The sequence below is a fragment of the Centruroides vittatus genome, unplaced genomic scaffold (assembly GCF_030686945.1).
Source record: "Centruroides vittatus isolate TY-2023 unplaced genomic scaffold, ASM3068694v2 contig_3084, whole genome shotgun sequence".
Lineage (NCBI taxonomy): Eukaryota > Metazoa > Arthropoda > Arachnida > Scorpiones > Buthidae > Centruroides > Centruroides vittatus.
Window position 1 is genome coordinate 385886 of NW_027121983.1, and position 12209 is coordinate 398094.

Here is a 12209-nt window from a genome sequence, read left to right on the forward strand (position 1 = left end):
ATATATACGGTTGACCCTGTAATAACGGCCACCTCTAAACACAGGCTATTTTTTATCTTCTCATCAGTGGCCGTCGTTTGACTGTAAATATAAATTATTATATAATTTAATACATTAAACTTTATATACATGCATGCAGTCAAACCTTGGTATAGCGCCGCTTCAGTAATTGGAATATGGCACTAAACCGAAGGGCCCTGGAACAATAAAAATTACAAAATAATGAGGTCTACACAATGTAATTTGGTGGGAACGATGCATCTTTTGTAGTGTAGTTTAGTAGTTAAAAGGAGGCTAAAGCATTCGTTGTTGGCGTTATATCGAGGTTCAACCGTGCATACATTCTTCCAGTTTCGAACTGATTAACGCTCCTTTCAGGTCCTCGAATATCAGTGGACAGGGATGGCGAGGAGGATATCAATAGTTATTGGTACTATCTGGCTGTGTTGCCCATGGTTCTTCATCCTCTGATCCTCCTGAGACTACTTCAGCATCGTTTGTTGGGTAGCATGTTGCAAAGGAAGTGGTGCACGGCATCCCGCTCGAGCGTGGCTTCCGGAGAAAACAGAAGTCGCACCAGTTCGACTGGAAACGACGATTCCCTCCGATCCAGGAGGAAGGTGAACCTGACCATCAATTGCTCTAGTCCCACTCTGTCACCCATGCAAACGGAAACACCAAGAAGAGACTCGCTGAAATCAGAGAATCAGTTGCCACCCGTCCAGTCCCTAGCACCCAGCATAGGGCCCATGTCCTTGTTGTCCATTACCATGAACCAATTCAACTTCCTTTGGTCCAACAAAGAGAGGAAAGAGGGAACACCCACCGTTTCTCCGGCGGCTAATCATAAGAAAACGTTTCGTTTCTCCAGTTTACGTAAGAAGAGGAACAAGTTTATAACCAAAGACAGTTTCAATTCTTCTCAGGGCGATAGTCATAATACCAGTGAAGCTGATATAGTGGCCTTTCAAAGAGAAGTACAAAATCTACCTCAATTCGATTCTCATGTGAGTCGTCCTTTTAACTATTCCATTACCACTTTATAAATTTATGATCATTTGTCACAGTTTTTATAGAGCCGTGTGTGTGTGTGTGTGTGTTTTTTTGTTTCAATGGAATACTTCAGAAGCGCCCATTGTTTCCTCATTCATTCAGTTGTGTTTCCATTAACTCCTATTGTTTTCCTCACTTTTGTTTACCTTATAAATGCACTTGTTTAGCTCATTAATTTTCACTGTTTTTCTCAATAATTCCCACTATTTTCCTGGCTAATTTCAATCTTTTTCTCTCATTAACTCTTGTTTTTATTATTAATCCGTACTAATTCGCATAGTACTCCGGTTAATTTTTATTGTTTCTCTCACTAATTCCCACTGTTTTACTCACTAATTTCCATTGTTTTACTTACTAATTCCCATTGTTTTCCTCGTTAACTCACAGTGTTTATCTCAATAATTCCCACTATTTTTCTTACTAGTTCTCTCATTTGTTTTTCTCGTTAACTCACATTGTTTCCCTCGTTAATACAAACAATAATGTTAATTAAAAGCTAAAAAAACAAATATAAATTTAAAATTTATTACCCCATTTTGCCTAAACATTTCAAAAATAAATGTATAATTTACTTCTTTAAATATTTATTTACTCTACTCATTCGTCGCCGTAAAGACTTGACAAGAAAACAAGTAACATTTTATAAATAATGGAGCTCCGTAAAGAACGACTCAAAACTCAAATTTATATACTAATAAATTAAAAATATTTAGTATCGTTTTTTACACCACTAAACGTTAAATTATCGCCTAATTCATTCATAATTACTCGAGTTTCCGGATACACTTATAAATAAACAAGACTCTAGATGATACCAGGAATTGATGAAGTAGAGATAAGTTCTATTTATGTCCGCGTAAACTTTTTGAGAAGGTGAATAGTAGCAAGAGGGGTTGACTACGTGTTCTTTTTTTTTAATTCTTCTTCTATTCTCGTGTAGTTATCAGCAGCGAACTACTTGAGAGAACTCATGGAACTTGGAGGGGAACCAATGTTTGCGAGACCTCGTTCGTGCTCTGTCCCACGCGTGATATTCGATGCCAGCTCTCTCCAGCTTCCAGGAGTGCACCCACACGGCTTACTTATCCGAAGTGCAACCACAGAAGGAGGATATCCGACTTGTTCCTCACGCAGCCCCTCTTCGTTATCTCCTGGTACGTGAATCCTTTTAAAGTATTCGAATATATCGAATCCCGAACTAATTCTCTTCATTCTCTTCACTCAGGTAACATTCCTTGCTCTTCGGAGAGCCCTTTGCCGGGAGAGATGCCATTAAGTCATAAGGCAGTGCTGACACTTGTCAAGGAGTGGTTCTGTCACTGCCACCTCGATTTAGCGCACAGCGAAAGCACGTATAGGGAGCTGAAGGAATTCGTTGCGCGTGTGGCCTGTATGGGAGAACAATACCAATGGTGGGCTGATGATATGAGACTCAACACTGGTATCGACGTAAGCATTGTCACTTATGTTTTTCGTGTTGTAAGACCTTCTATTTTTATTGTTATTGTTGTTGTGACTAACTCTAAGTTGCAATTGAAATAAAAAGTATAAAATATTAATTATTAGCGTTATTTTTAAATGTAAATTAGTAAATTGTATACGTATACAGTGAGCCCTCGATATAGCGAATTATAAATCATTCGCTGTATCGGAGTACACTCTGTGTGCGTTTAAACTGTAAGAAGTAACAAGTTATATTTAATGTATTTTTAATTATGTTAGTATGATTTTAAGAGAGGGTATGTCTCAGAGGAGTGATTACATTAAAACCTGTTCGAAACGGAACCTGCCTAAACAGAAAAAAATTTCTTCGGAACGGAGCGATTTTCCTGTTTAAAACGGAAAGCTGCCAAACGGAATAAAAATATATATTCGGTATCGGGTGATTCCGGCTTACACAGGTTTTACTGTATTTTAAATCTGTAATTAAATATGTGAATTTAGATTCATTTAATTAAAGGACACGCTTGGAATAATATACAGTCAAACCTCCAAACAACGGCCATTTTTTCATACACGCCAGTGGCCGTCGTTCACAGGTTTCACTGTATAATTAAACGATGTGTAATACATTCTGTAAATGTCACTCCTTTGAGAATAACCGAATTAAATTTATAGTTAACCTAATTGATATTAAAAAATAACATTTTGTTCTACAAAAATTTTAATTCATATTTGAAAAAATCTATTTGGCAGAATAATCAAAATGTAGAAGATAAACGAGAGGATGATATGCAATTTATAGATGATGAATACGAAAGAGTAAGTCTAATTCAGTAAATACGATAATTAAATGATCACCATAACGATCATTATTACATTATTTTCCTCATTTACTAGTGCTATTTTCCTCCCTAATTCTGACTTTTTATTCATCAGTTCTCTATGTTTCCCTCACCGTTTTTGTCACCAATTTTCAACTTTCCTCGTCAATATTTGCTGTTTTCCTCACTGTTTTTTTTTACAATTTATTTTTACTAATTTCCTCGCCAATTTTCACTGTTTTCCTCGCAACTTTTGATGTTTTCTTACTAATTCTCACTGTTTCCCTCACTAATTTTTCCTGTTTCCTTTATTGTTTTCTTCACTAATTTTTACTGTTTTCTTCTCCAATTTTCACTCATTTCCTCACCAATTCTCGGTGTTTTCCTCACCATTTCACGCTGTTTTCCTCACAATTCTCTCTATTTTTATAGATGATGATAATCGTCATCATCTATAACAATAGGAATAACTAGTGATCGTACTGTTTGAATTAATGAGGAAATGATGATGATGATCATCATCATTTCGTCATTAATTTATTTATTTTCCTTTTATCTAAATAATCTCGTTTATCAGATCGAACTTGCTTCCGTTTCGAGAGATAAAATAATGGAAAACGGGAAGGGTTTATTTTCGTGGTGTAATATGGAAAACACGCGATGTATACTAGGGGTGTACAGTACTACGAGAAAATATCGTCTCGTGTCGTGACGTAACGTAACGTGACTGATTTTTTTTCTTATATAGTAACATTACGTAATGGCTTCAAACTTGTCGATTTTCGTGATGTGTCTGTCCATCACGCCAAGTGGTCATTAGAAGAAAGTGAACGATAAAAAAAAAAAAAAATGAATTTCCCATGTGGTTTAAACATTGTTGATTCGTCTTTTCTTTTATTAAATAAAATATTAAAGGTTTTTATAAATTCGCCGATTTAATTAAATTTTGACGGTTTCTACGTGCGACATTCGGACACACAGACAGGCAAATTGCCCGATAAATCTCGGTCGAACCCGCTTAAAGCGCCGTGTAAACGGTTCCCCCGTTTTAGCATTTGCGAATTACAAGTTTAAGCCACCTCGATATTGTGCCACACTCGATTTAGCGCCAATTTCGAAGGCGAACGAGCTCTATCAAGAAGATTTATTACAGAAATTATGTTAGAGCCGTTGTTATATTTGTTGGAGCAGAGTAAAATAGTAAAATTTCTCTTATTTTCTACTCGATATAGAGAATTCTCGCTGTTATAGGGCAATGATTCTTCAGAAAGAAAGTATTACGCACTCGGGAGGAATTTGGAGCCCTTTATATTGAATATAACCATTAAGGATGGTAGATGATGGATGATAACAGTTGGATATTGCAGGGAGAAGATGAGAATATGTTGGATATTTTATTGCTTGATATTTTCATAAAATAAGCAAAATAATGGGAAGTAATCTATCAAACATCTTACTTTACAGGAAAAAGACGAAGATGATAATGAAAAAGTATACTTTTATTAACGTTCCTTTTCTATTAGGAAGAAGAGGAGCCTTTCTCTTCTATGTTTTTTTTTTTTTTATTTTACGGAAGAGAAATTTGTAAATAGAGAGGAAGAGAAAAGGTCATCCTCATTATTTTTACAGGAAAAAAATCAGTCTAAAAGTTTTTCTTCTTCCTATTTTCATAGGAAAAAAGGAGAAAAATCCCTCTTTTTTTCTGTCAAGAAGAGAGAAGATTCCTATCTGATACAAGGAGAGGGAAAAATCCCTCTTCTTCCTGTTTTTATAGAAGAAAATAAGAAATTCCCTCTTTTTCTTTTTATAAAAAGAGAAAATTCTAAACACAGAAGAGAAAACTGCTTCCTGTGTTCTTCTTTCTCTTAAAAAAATCCTGTACTGTTTATTATCGATTTATTGCCGAATTTAATATACCCTGTGTCAATAATTGAATACATTTCTAGTTTTAATTTACAATTAAATCGATTTTTGCTTTGTACTTAAGCAGCGAGTACGATCTGCAAGTGAAGACCCTCTTTTTTTAATTGTATTTGTTTGTGTTTCTCCTTAAGGATAAAGATTAAGGATTAAGGAGATAGTCCTTAATCCTTAATTAATAATCCCCAATTGGGAATTTAAGACTTCATTATTATCTGTGACGTGTATCTTAGCCGTACAGGTTGACAAGCACGATACGTTATGTACAGGATCAGTAAGTTATCGCCATTAATCACACGTCCTATCTACGTAAAAGGCGCGTTATCCAATCGAAGTAGACAAATCTCTACCTCGTCTGTGACGGGGTGGAGTTGTTAGTGTCGTCGAGAGCACGTGTCACATACGCACGAGACTTTAACTCGGAGTTATAACGTATAAAAGCCATGTTAAAGACAAGGTAAGGGCGAATTTTACTCGTATTTTCTTGTGTGTAAACGGGTGTTTCGTCAGGGTGGACGAGTCTGAGGGAGGGAGAAAAATAGCTTAACAAGTTGCACGGTTAATGAAGGAAAGAAACATCGAGAATAATTTATTGTAGGAGCGGGTAAACACAACGCCAGTAATTAACGTCGATATCTGGAATTCCGGGTTGAAGACGACGGTAATTTGTTTGCCACAACGAGGACAATGGTGTAAATAATTGATTGTAATGGCTTGATGGAATACGGCAACGCGACACGGGGGTTATCTGACGAAGGAGTGGCATTCCGAGAGGTATATCTATGGGTGACTGGCCCCCTATTTAGGTGTTAGACACGCGAAGAAGACCCGGAAAATGTGGGAAACTTTTCCCTAATTTGGTGTTAGGTAGTGAAGAACACACGGAAGACGTAAAAGTTATTCCCTATTTACGTGACAGTGAAGAAAGTATGAAAAACTGTCACCTGTTTAGACGTTACAGGTGAAAAAAAAACCTGAGAAAAGCCAGCACGTAAATGCGGTTCGAACCCACGACCAGTGATTGTGGTCACTGGTCGTGGGTTCAAATCTCAGTACGTGATCAGTTAAAGAAAAGTCTTAAATCATTTAAGATTTTATAATATTTTAAAGCGAATTTTCGCTTTAAAATTGTGTTAAAGGCAGAAAATTCTGTAGAAAACAAGAAGAAAAAAAAAAGCTTGTTTTTCTTAAGAAGTAGTGCGAAAACTTTTCCTTGACCGGTGTTTGGTCTGATAAAGTATCGACCTATTTCCTAAACTAAATAATAGGTAGTGACATGCCAAGTTAATAACACCTCGCTTGTCACCTACCGTTTTGAGAGGTTTTCTTTAGGAAATAATAAAAGAAAATAGAAGAAAAAACAAAACTGTATTAAGCAGCCGTATTTTAACTGTTTTAACCTGTAAAATTTACAAGCAAAACCTGTAAAATACATGTATAATTATACGGTAAATTATTTACTTTTACTCTGAAGGCTATGTTTCAAACATGATCCAGAATACCATATATGAGATCACTCTACCTCAAATCTTCTAGTAAAACCTGTATAAAACGGACTCTGTATCTACGTAAAAGAAATATTTTCTGTTTAGGCAGGTAGCTGGTCCAGTTTAGGCAGGTTTTACTGTAAAACGAGTAATATATTGGCCATCGAACCTCCAAACAACGGCCACCTCCCTTTTCTCAGGAACGTTTCTTTTTCGAAATGCAAACGAAATTACCTCCAAACAACGACCACTTTTAATGTTCTAGGCAGTGGCCGTTGTTGGGGATTTGACAGTTAATTAATCGATTTTTTAAACATTAAATAGTTTACAGATTTAACTAATTTAACAGCTTTAACATTAATTATGAAAGTCATTAATTTAAATTAACGTTTAAGGCCTTTTGATATAATATAACAATTAGGAGTTTGTATTTAGATTATTCATACAGTAAAACCTGTCTAAAACGGAACGCGAAAGGAACGGCAGAAATGGTCCGTTTACGCAGGTCCTTTTAGTAGAGTGTGAATAGGGGACAGTTTCCCATAGACTGCCACCACCCCTGTCTGACGGATTGCATTCTCACGCCCCACCATCCCAATTTAGCATTCAACTGCTGTTACGCTAGAAAAATTCCGCTTTTACTGAGGTTACGTTACTCAACTGAGACAAAAAAAAACAAAAGTTATCCCTTTCCGCGTTATACAGGTTACTGGCTTGTAGAAACATTTTACATAGAAAATCGTCCTGTTCCAGATTCATTTTCCGTTTAGGCAGGCGGACGGTCCGGTTTAGACAGGTTTTACAGTAAAATATCTTTACGCCGGCCTAAAAGTCAGAAGAGAAACCGAATTAAATTTGAAAATATCAGTTTAATTCGTTAACAGGTTAATAGTTTTTAAATGGTTATTTAAAGATAATTAATATTTACGTAAACATTCACCGTTTATTTGTTTAAATTCTTGATACGTAACACGAAACGAAAGGGTGTTGAGTTACGACACGGGCATCAAAAACGTCGACGTGTTTTCATTGTTCGATGCAACAATGCACCTTGACACAAATAATTCAGGTGAACGGTTTAGTTTCATATTCGTCGGTGCAATAAACCCGAATTCAATTTTAAGTCAATTAATTTTAATATATTTTTTATTTATTTATTTTACGTTCTTTTATACAAGATTTCTGCCTTTACTTTGCTTGCACATTTATTTTCCTTTATTCGTTTATATAAATTTTTGCTGTATATGTATATATATATACAGCATACTGTATATACAGCAAGAACTTTCGATTAACTGGGCCTTATTTACTTTTCACGAATTACAGAAATTTTATATATATATATGTGTGTGAAATTTCTGTCACATTGTCTTCAATTTCCTTTGTTCTTTCTTGCAAAACGTCTTCATTTATTTTTTTTATTTTTTTGTTGTTGTTTTCTACAAACTTTCTGCATTTTCTTCGTATATTTCTCACTGTCCTCTGTTCTTTCATAGATAATTCCTTCGTTTTTTCTTTGTTTAATACACAATTTGTGTATTATTCTGTATATTTCTTCATTTTCTTTGTTATTTCCTACGAAAAATCTTTATTTTTTTTTTTAAATTTGCTATAAAACTTTTGTATTTTCTTTTCATCTTTCTCGCTTTCCTTTGTATTTTTTCACCATCTTTCTCGCTTTCCATTGTATTTCCTTCCCATCTTTCTCGCTTTCCTTTGTATTTTCTTACCATCTTTCTCGCTTTCCTTTGTATTTCCTTTCCATCTTTCTCGCTTTCCTTTGTATTTCCTTCCCATCTTTCTCGCTTTCCTTTGTATTTTCTTACCATCTTTCTCGCTTTCCTTTGTATTTTCTTACCATCTTTCTCGCTTTCCTTTGTATTTTCTTACCATCTTTCTCGCTTTCTTTTGTATTTTCTTGCCATCTTTCTCGCTTTCCTTCGTATTTTCTTACCATCTTTCTCGCTTTCCTTTGTAATTTCTTCGCATATTTCTCTCTTTCCTTTTTTAATTTCCTGCAAAATTTCTTTACTTTTTATGTATTTACACGAAATTTCTGCATTTTTTCCCGCGTATTTCTCCATTTTCTTTTGTTCTTTTCTACTAAATTCCTTTATCTCCTTTGCTCTTTCACATAAACCTGCTTTATGTTCATCTCCCAAGTTTCTTTTGTTCTGCGGTAGAAAACATTGACGACTTTAAGTAGTTTATATTTAAACAAGCAAACAATAAAAGTGAGGTTTAAAAGTTTAAAATCCTTATTTAACACCTTTAATCTTTCATGAATAGGACTTGTTATTGTGCATTTTGAATTACTTGTGAGGGTGTTCTTTTAGTGAAATATTAATGTATTAAAGAATACTTTCTATCCTGTTGAAACTGCTCGATTTTCTCATCCTCGGCATCACTTCATTTGCATAAAAGTAATTCCCCTGCACGCAGGACATTTCCTTCATATACATTAAAATTTCGTTACTGTATAATACAGTTTTCATGTAATTTACACACTAACAGCTTTTTTTTTCGAACTTAAAATGTAAGGCTGCGTAACACATTTTCTTCGTACGTAACGTTACGTTTGGCTAATCGAAGAAGGCATCACTTAAGGTGTTATTTGAAACGCATTTTCCCATTGGCCAGACGTAACAAGAGCTCCCGAATACGGTTTAAGAAACGTGTTAACTCAATTAAATTTTAAATGCTGTATTAAATGACAATTAAACGTAATTAGATTGTTTAAACGTGATTATTACTTCGTAAATTAACTAAATTTTTATATAATAAATGAATAAAAATAAAACATAAAATTGCCTTTATTTAAACGAAAATTCAAATTAAATTTTTTAAACAATTGAGAAATAGATATACAGTATAACCTGTGTAAGCCGGAATCGCACGTTAACGAATGTTATTTTCCGGTATGGAGATTCCGTTTTAAACAGGTTTTTTTATTTAAAAAAAAAAACGTAAAATTCGTATCACTTTGAAGAATTGTTTCCGTTTAGGCAGGTTTCCGTTTTATACAGGTTCCGCCTTAGACAGGTTTTTATATCAGGTTTAATTTTATATTAAACAGATTTATAACGAAAAGTTTTTTTTAAAATAATAATAATAATAGCTTTACATAATTTTTTAACGCAAGAAATGTGGAGATTTAATACTAAAAATAATTTCAATTTTGAGGTGTTTACTCGAAAAACTATTTTATTTTATTTTTATCTTTAAGGACCAGCTTCTACATCCGGTCATAATTGTTTTCGGTTGATATTATGAGTTATAAAAGTAGAAAAATTCGAAAGAGATTGGTTCCAGAGGGATAATTTATTCAAAGAAGAGAAAGGATAAAAATTTTATAGATTGATTGAAGCTGGGAGGATGGATAGATTTGTAGAAAATAAAACGCGAGTTAAGACAGGAAATGTTTGTCCTTTCAAAAGGGACAGTAACGTGTAATGTTTGGGAGCTCATTACTTCAACTGGGTCATAACGACATCATTAAGGAAACGATCCTGGGTGGAGAAGAATCACCCTATCTTCGTTATTATACCGCGCGGATAGATAACACCTATAATATCTAACGGTTATTAAACGGACATTTTTCTTTTATTTTTTTTAAAAAAAAAATACCAACGTCACCACATTGTTATAAAAACTGCCCTTATATAAAAATGGGACAGTAATAGGTAAGCAGAAAAATGATGTTTATTTTCTAAATAATTCTGTCGTATTCCGCTAAACACGTGGCTTTTTTCCACGTGTTTTTATGTTGTTAATTACAGCGAAATTGATCGATTTTGTTAACAGTTAAATCGACGTGTTTAACGAAATCGAAATTATTTGTCAGTTTCTCGCCAATCGTACACGTGACGATCGTTGAAAGCACGTGGTTTGTTTCTTACGTCGAAATTGATTAATATTAAATACCAGAAAATGATTCCTTATTTGTCAATTTCTTAATTGACGTAACTGACGTCTTCGTGGAAGCACGTGTCTTGTCTGTTGTGACGAAATTGATTAACAATAGATCATTTTCTCGTATTTTTTAATCAATTTCTTACCGTTTCAGCCAAGTAATTATTATCACGTTTTTATTTTAAACACGTGAGGTACCGATGTAAACACGTGGTTATTATTATTATTTTTTTTAAATTGTTACTCCAAGTGACGTCGTTAGCAATTATTTTCGGGCAATTTCAAGCATTAAAAGTAGCATCTATTTTTGAATTCGTACACGTGATATTTGCGTGGAAGCGTGAGATTCTTTTATATTGTTACTTAAAGCGATAGTGATTAATGATAATGCCAAAAAAAAAAGTGATTTATTAAGAATCGATTTCGGATCGTTTCGTAAAGTGAAACGTTTAACTTAAAAGCTTTGATAGTCGCGTGAAAGGGCACATTTTATTAAAGAAAAATGATCATTTTTCGTTTAAAATTTTACATTAAATAACAGTAAATGTCGTAACTTTAATGTTTGTACAGTAAAGTAAAGAGGTTAGAGAATAATTTATTGCACGAAACATTTAAAAGTAATTGTTTCGAGCGATTAGAAACTTTATTATTTGGTTAATTTACAAATTATTCTTCGCATCTCTACGTTTACACAATTATGTAAACTCGCTTAACTCGTAAACTCCCTTGTCTTTTTTTCCTCTAAAACAAACAGTTATAAAGTCATCATAAAATACATTCTTACGAACGTTGTTTACATTACTTTAATTTAAATAAAATGATAAAACAAACCTTTTATAACGGAAAGAATGTATATATATATATATATATATTTGTTCTTTCTTAGGAAAATATTCGTCAGTTTACTCGAGAGAAACAGGTAACTGGTGTCCCTGTTTACCTGTTAGATACGTGAAGAAAACTTCTAAACATACATACTGGACCACTAGTGGTATACACAAATAGTGGTACACATATATTGTGGCACATAAGTACACAAGTGGTTAGATAAATAGTGGTATACACAGATACTAGTGTATACCACTGTGATGGTACACTGCTACAGCATAGTTTAGATAGCATAAATAATCATCAAATATAAGTTATTCTGGGATGAAAAAAAGAAAGAAAATACGTTTAAATTTTATATTTGCACGCAATTGTCGAATTTATATCGTAAATTTTAAGTTAGAAACTTAAAGATAAACGAAAACATTTAAATTTTATTACATCAACAAGTTTATTTCGTGTTACGTAAGAAGAAATTTGAAGAGAATTTCTGTCATTTTTATCGTTAATATCGTTAAAAATTTAAAGTTTTATTTATGTTTTGTAGTCTTTTTTCTTTTCTTTTATAGTTAAAAATCATATTAAAATATTTTTATTTATCTTCTCGAGTTCAACGACATTACAAATGTGAGTCTGTGTGTAATAGATTTTACATTTTTAATGGATTCTTTCGTTTCTTTGTGTAACATTTCATGCAAATTATAAACGTATAAACTAGAAAATTTATAATTAATTATTATGCCTT

The 12209-nt window shown here is 33.5% G+C and overlaps 1 protein-coding gene across 1 annotated transcript in view; it reads left to right on the forward strand.

Moving 5' to 3' along the window:
- Positions 1 to 12209, forward strand: part of LOC136973083 (1-phosphatidylinositol 4,5-bisphosphate phosphodiesterase epsilon-1-like) — a 121392-nt gene that overhangs the window by 93778 nt on the left and 15405 nt on the right. Inside the window, 4 exon segments of the mRNA XM_067267772.1 lie at positions 379 to 1007; positions 1994 to 2207; positions 2279 to 2502; positions 3250 to 3315. Of these exon segments, the coding sequence (XP_067123873.1) occupies positions 379 to 1007; positions 1994 to 2207; positions 2279 to 2502; positions 3250 to 3315 (1133 nt within the window).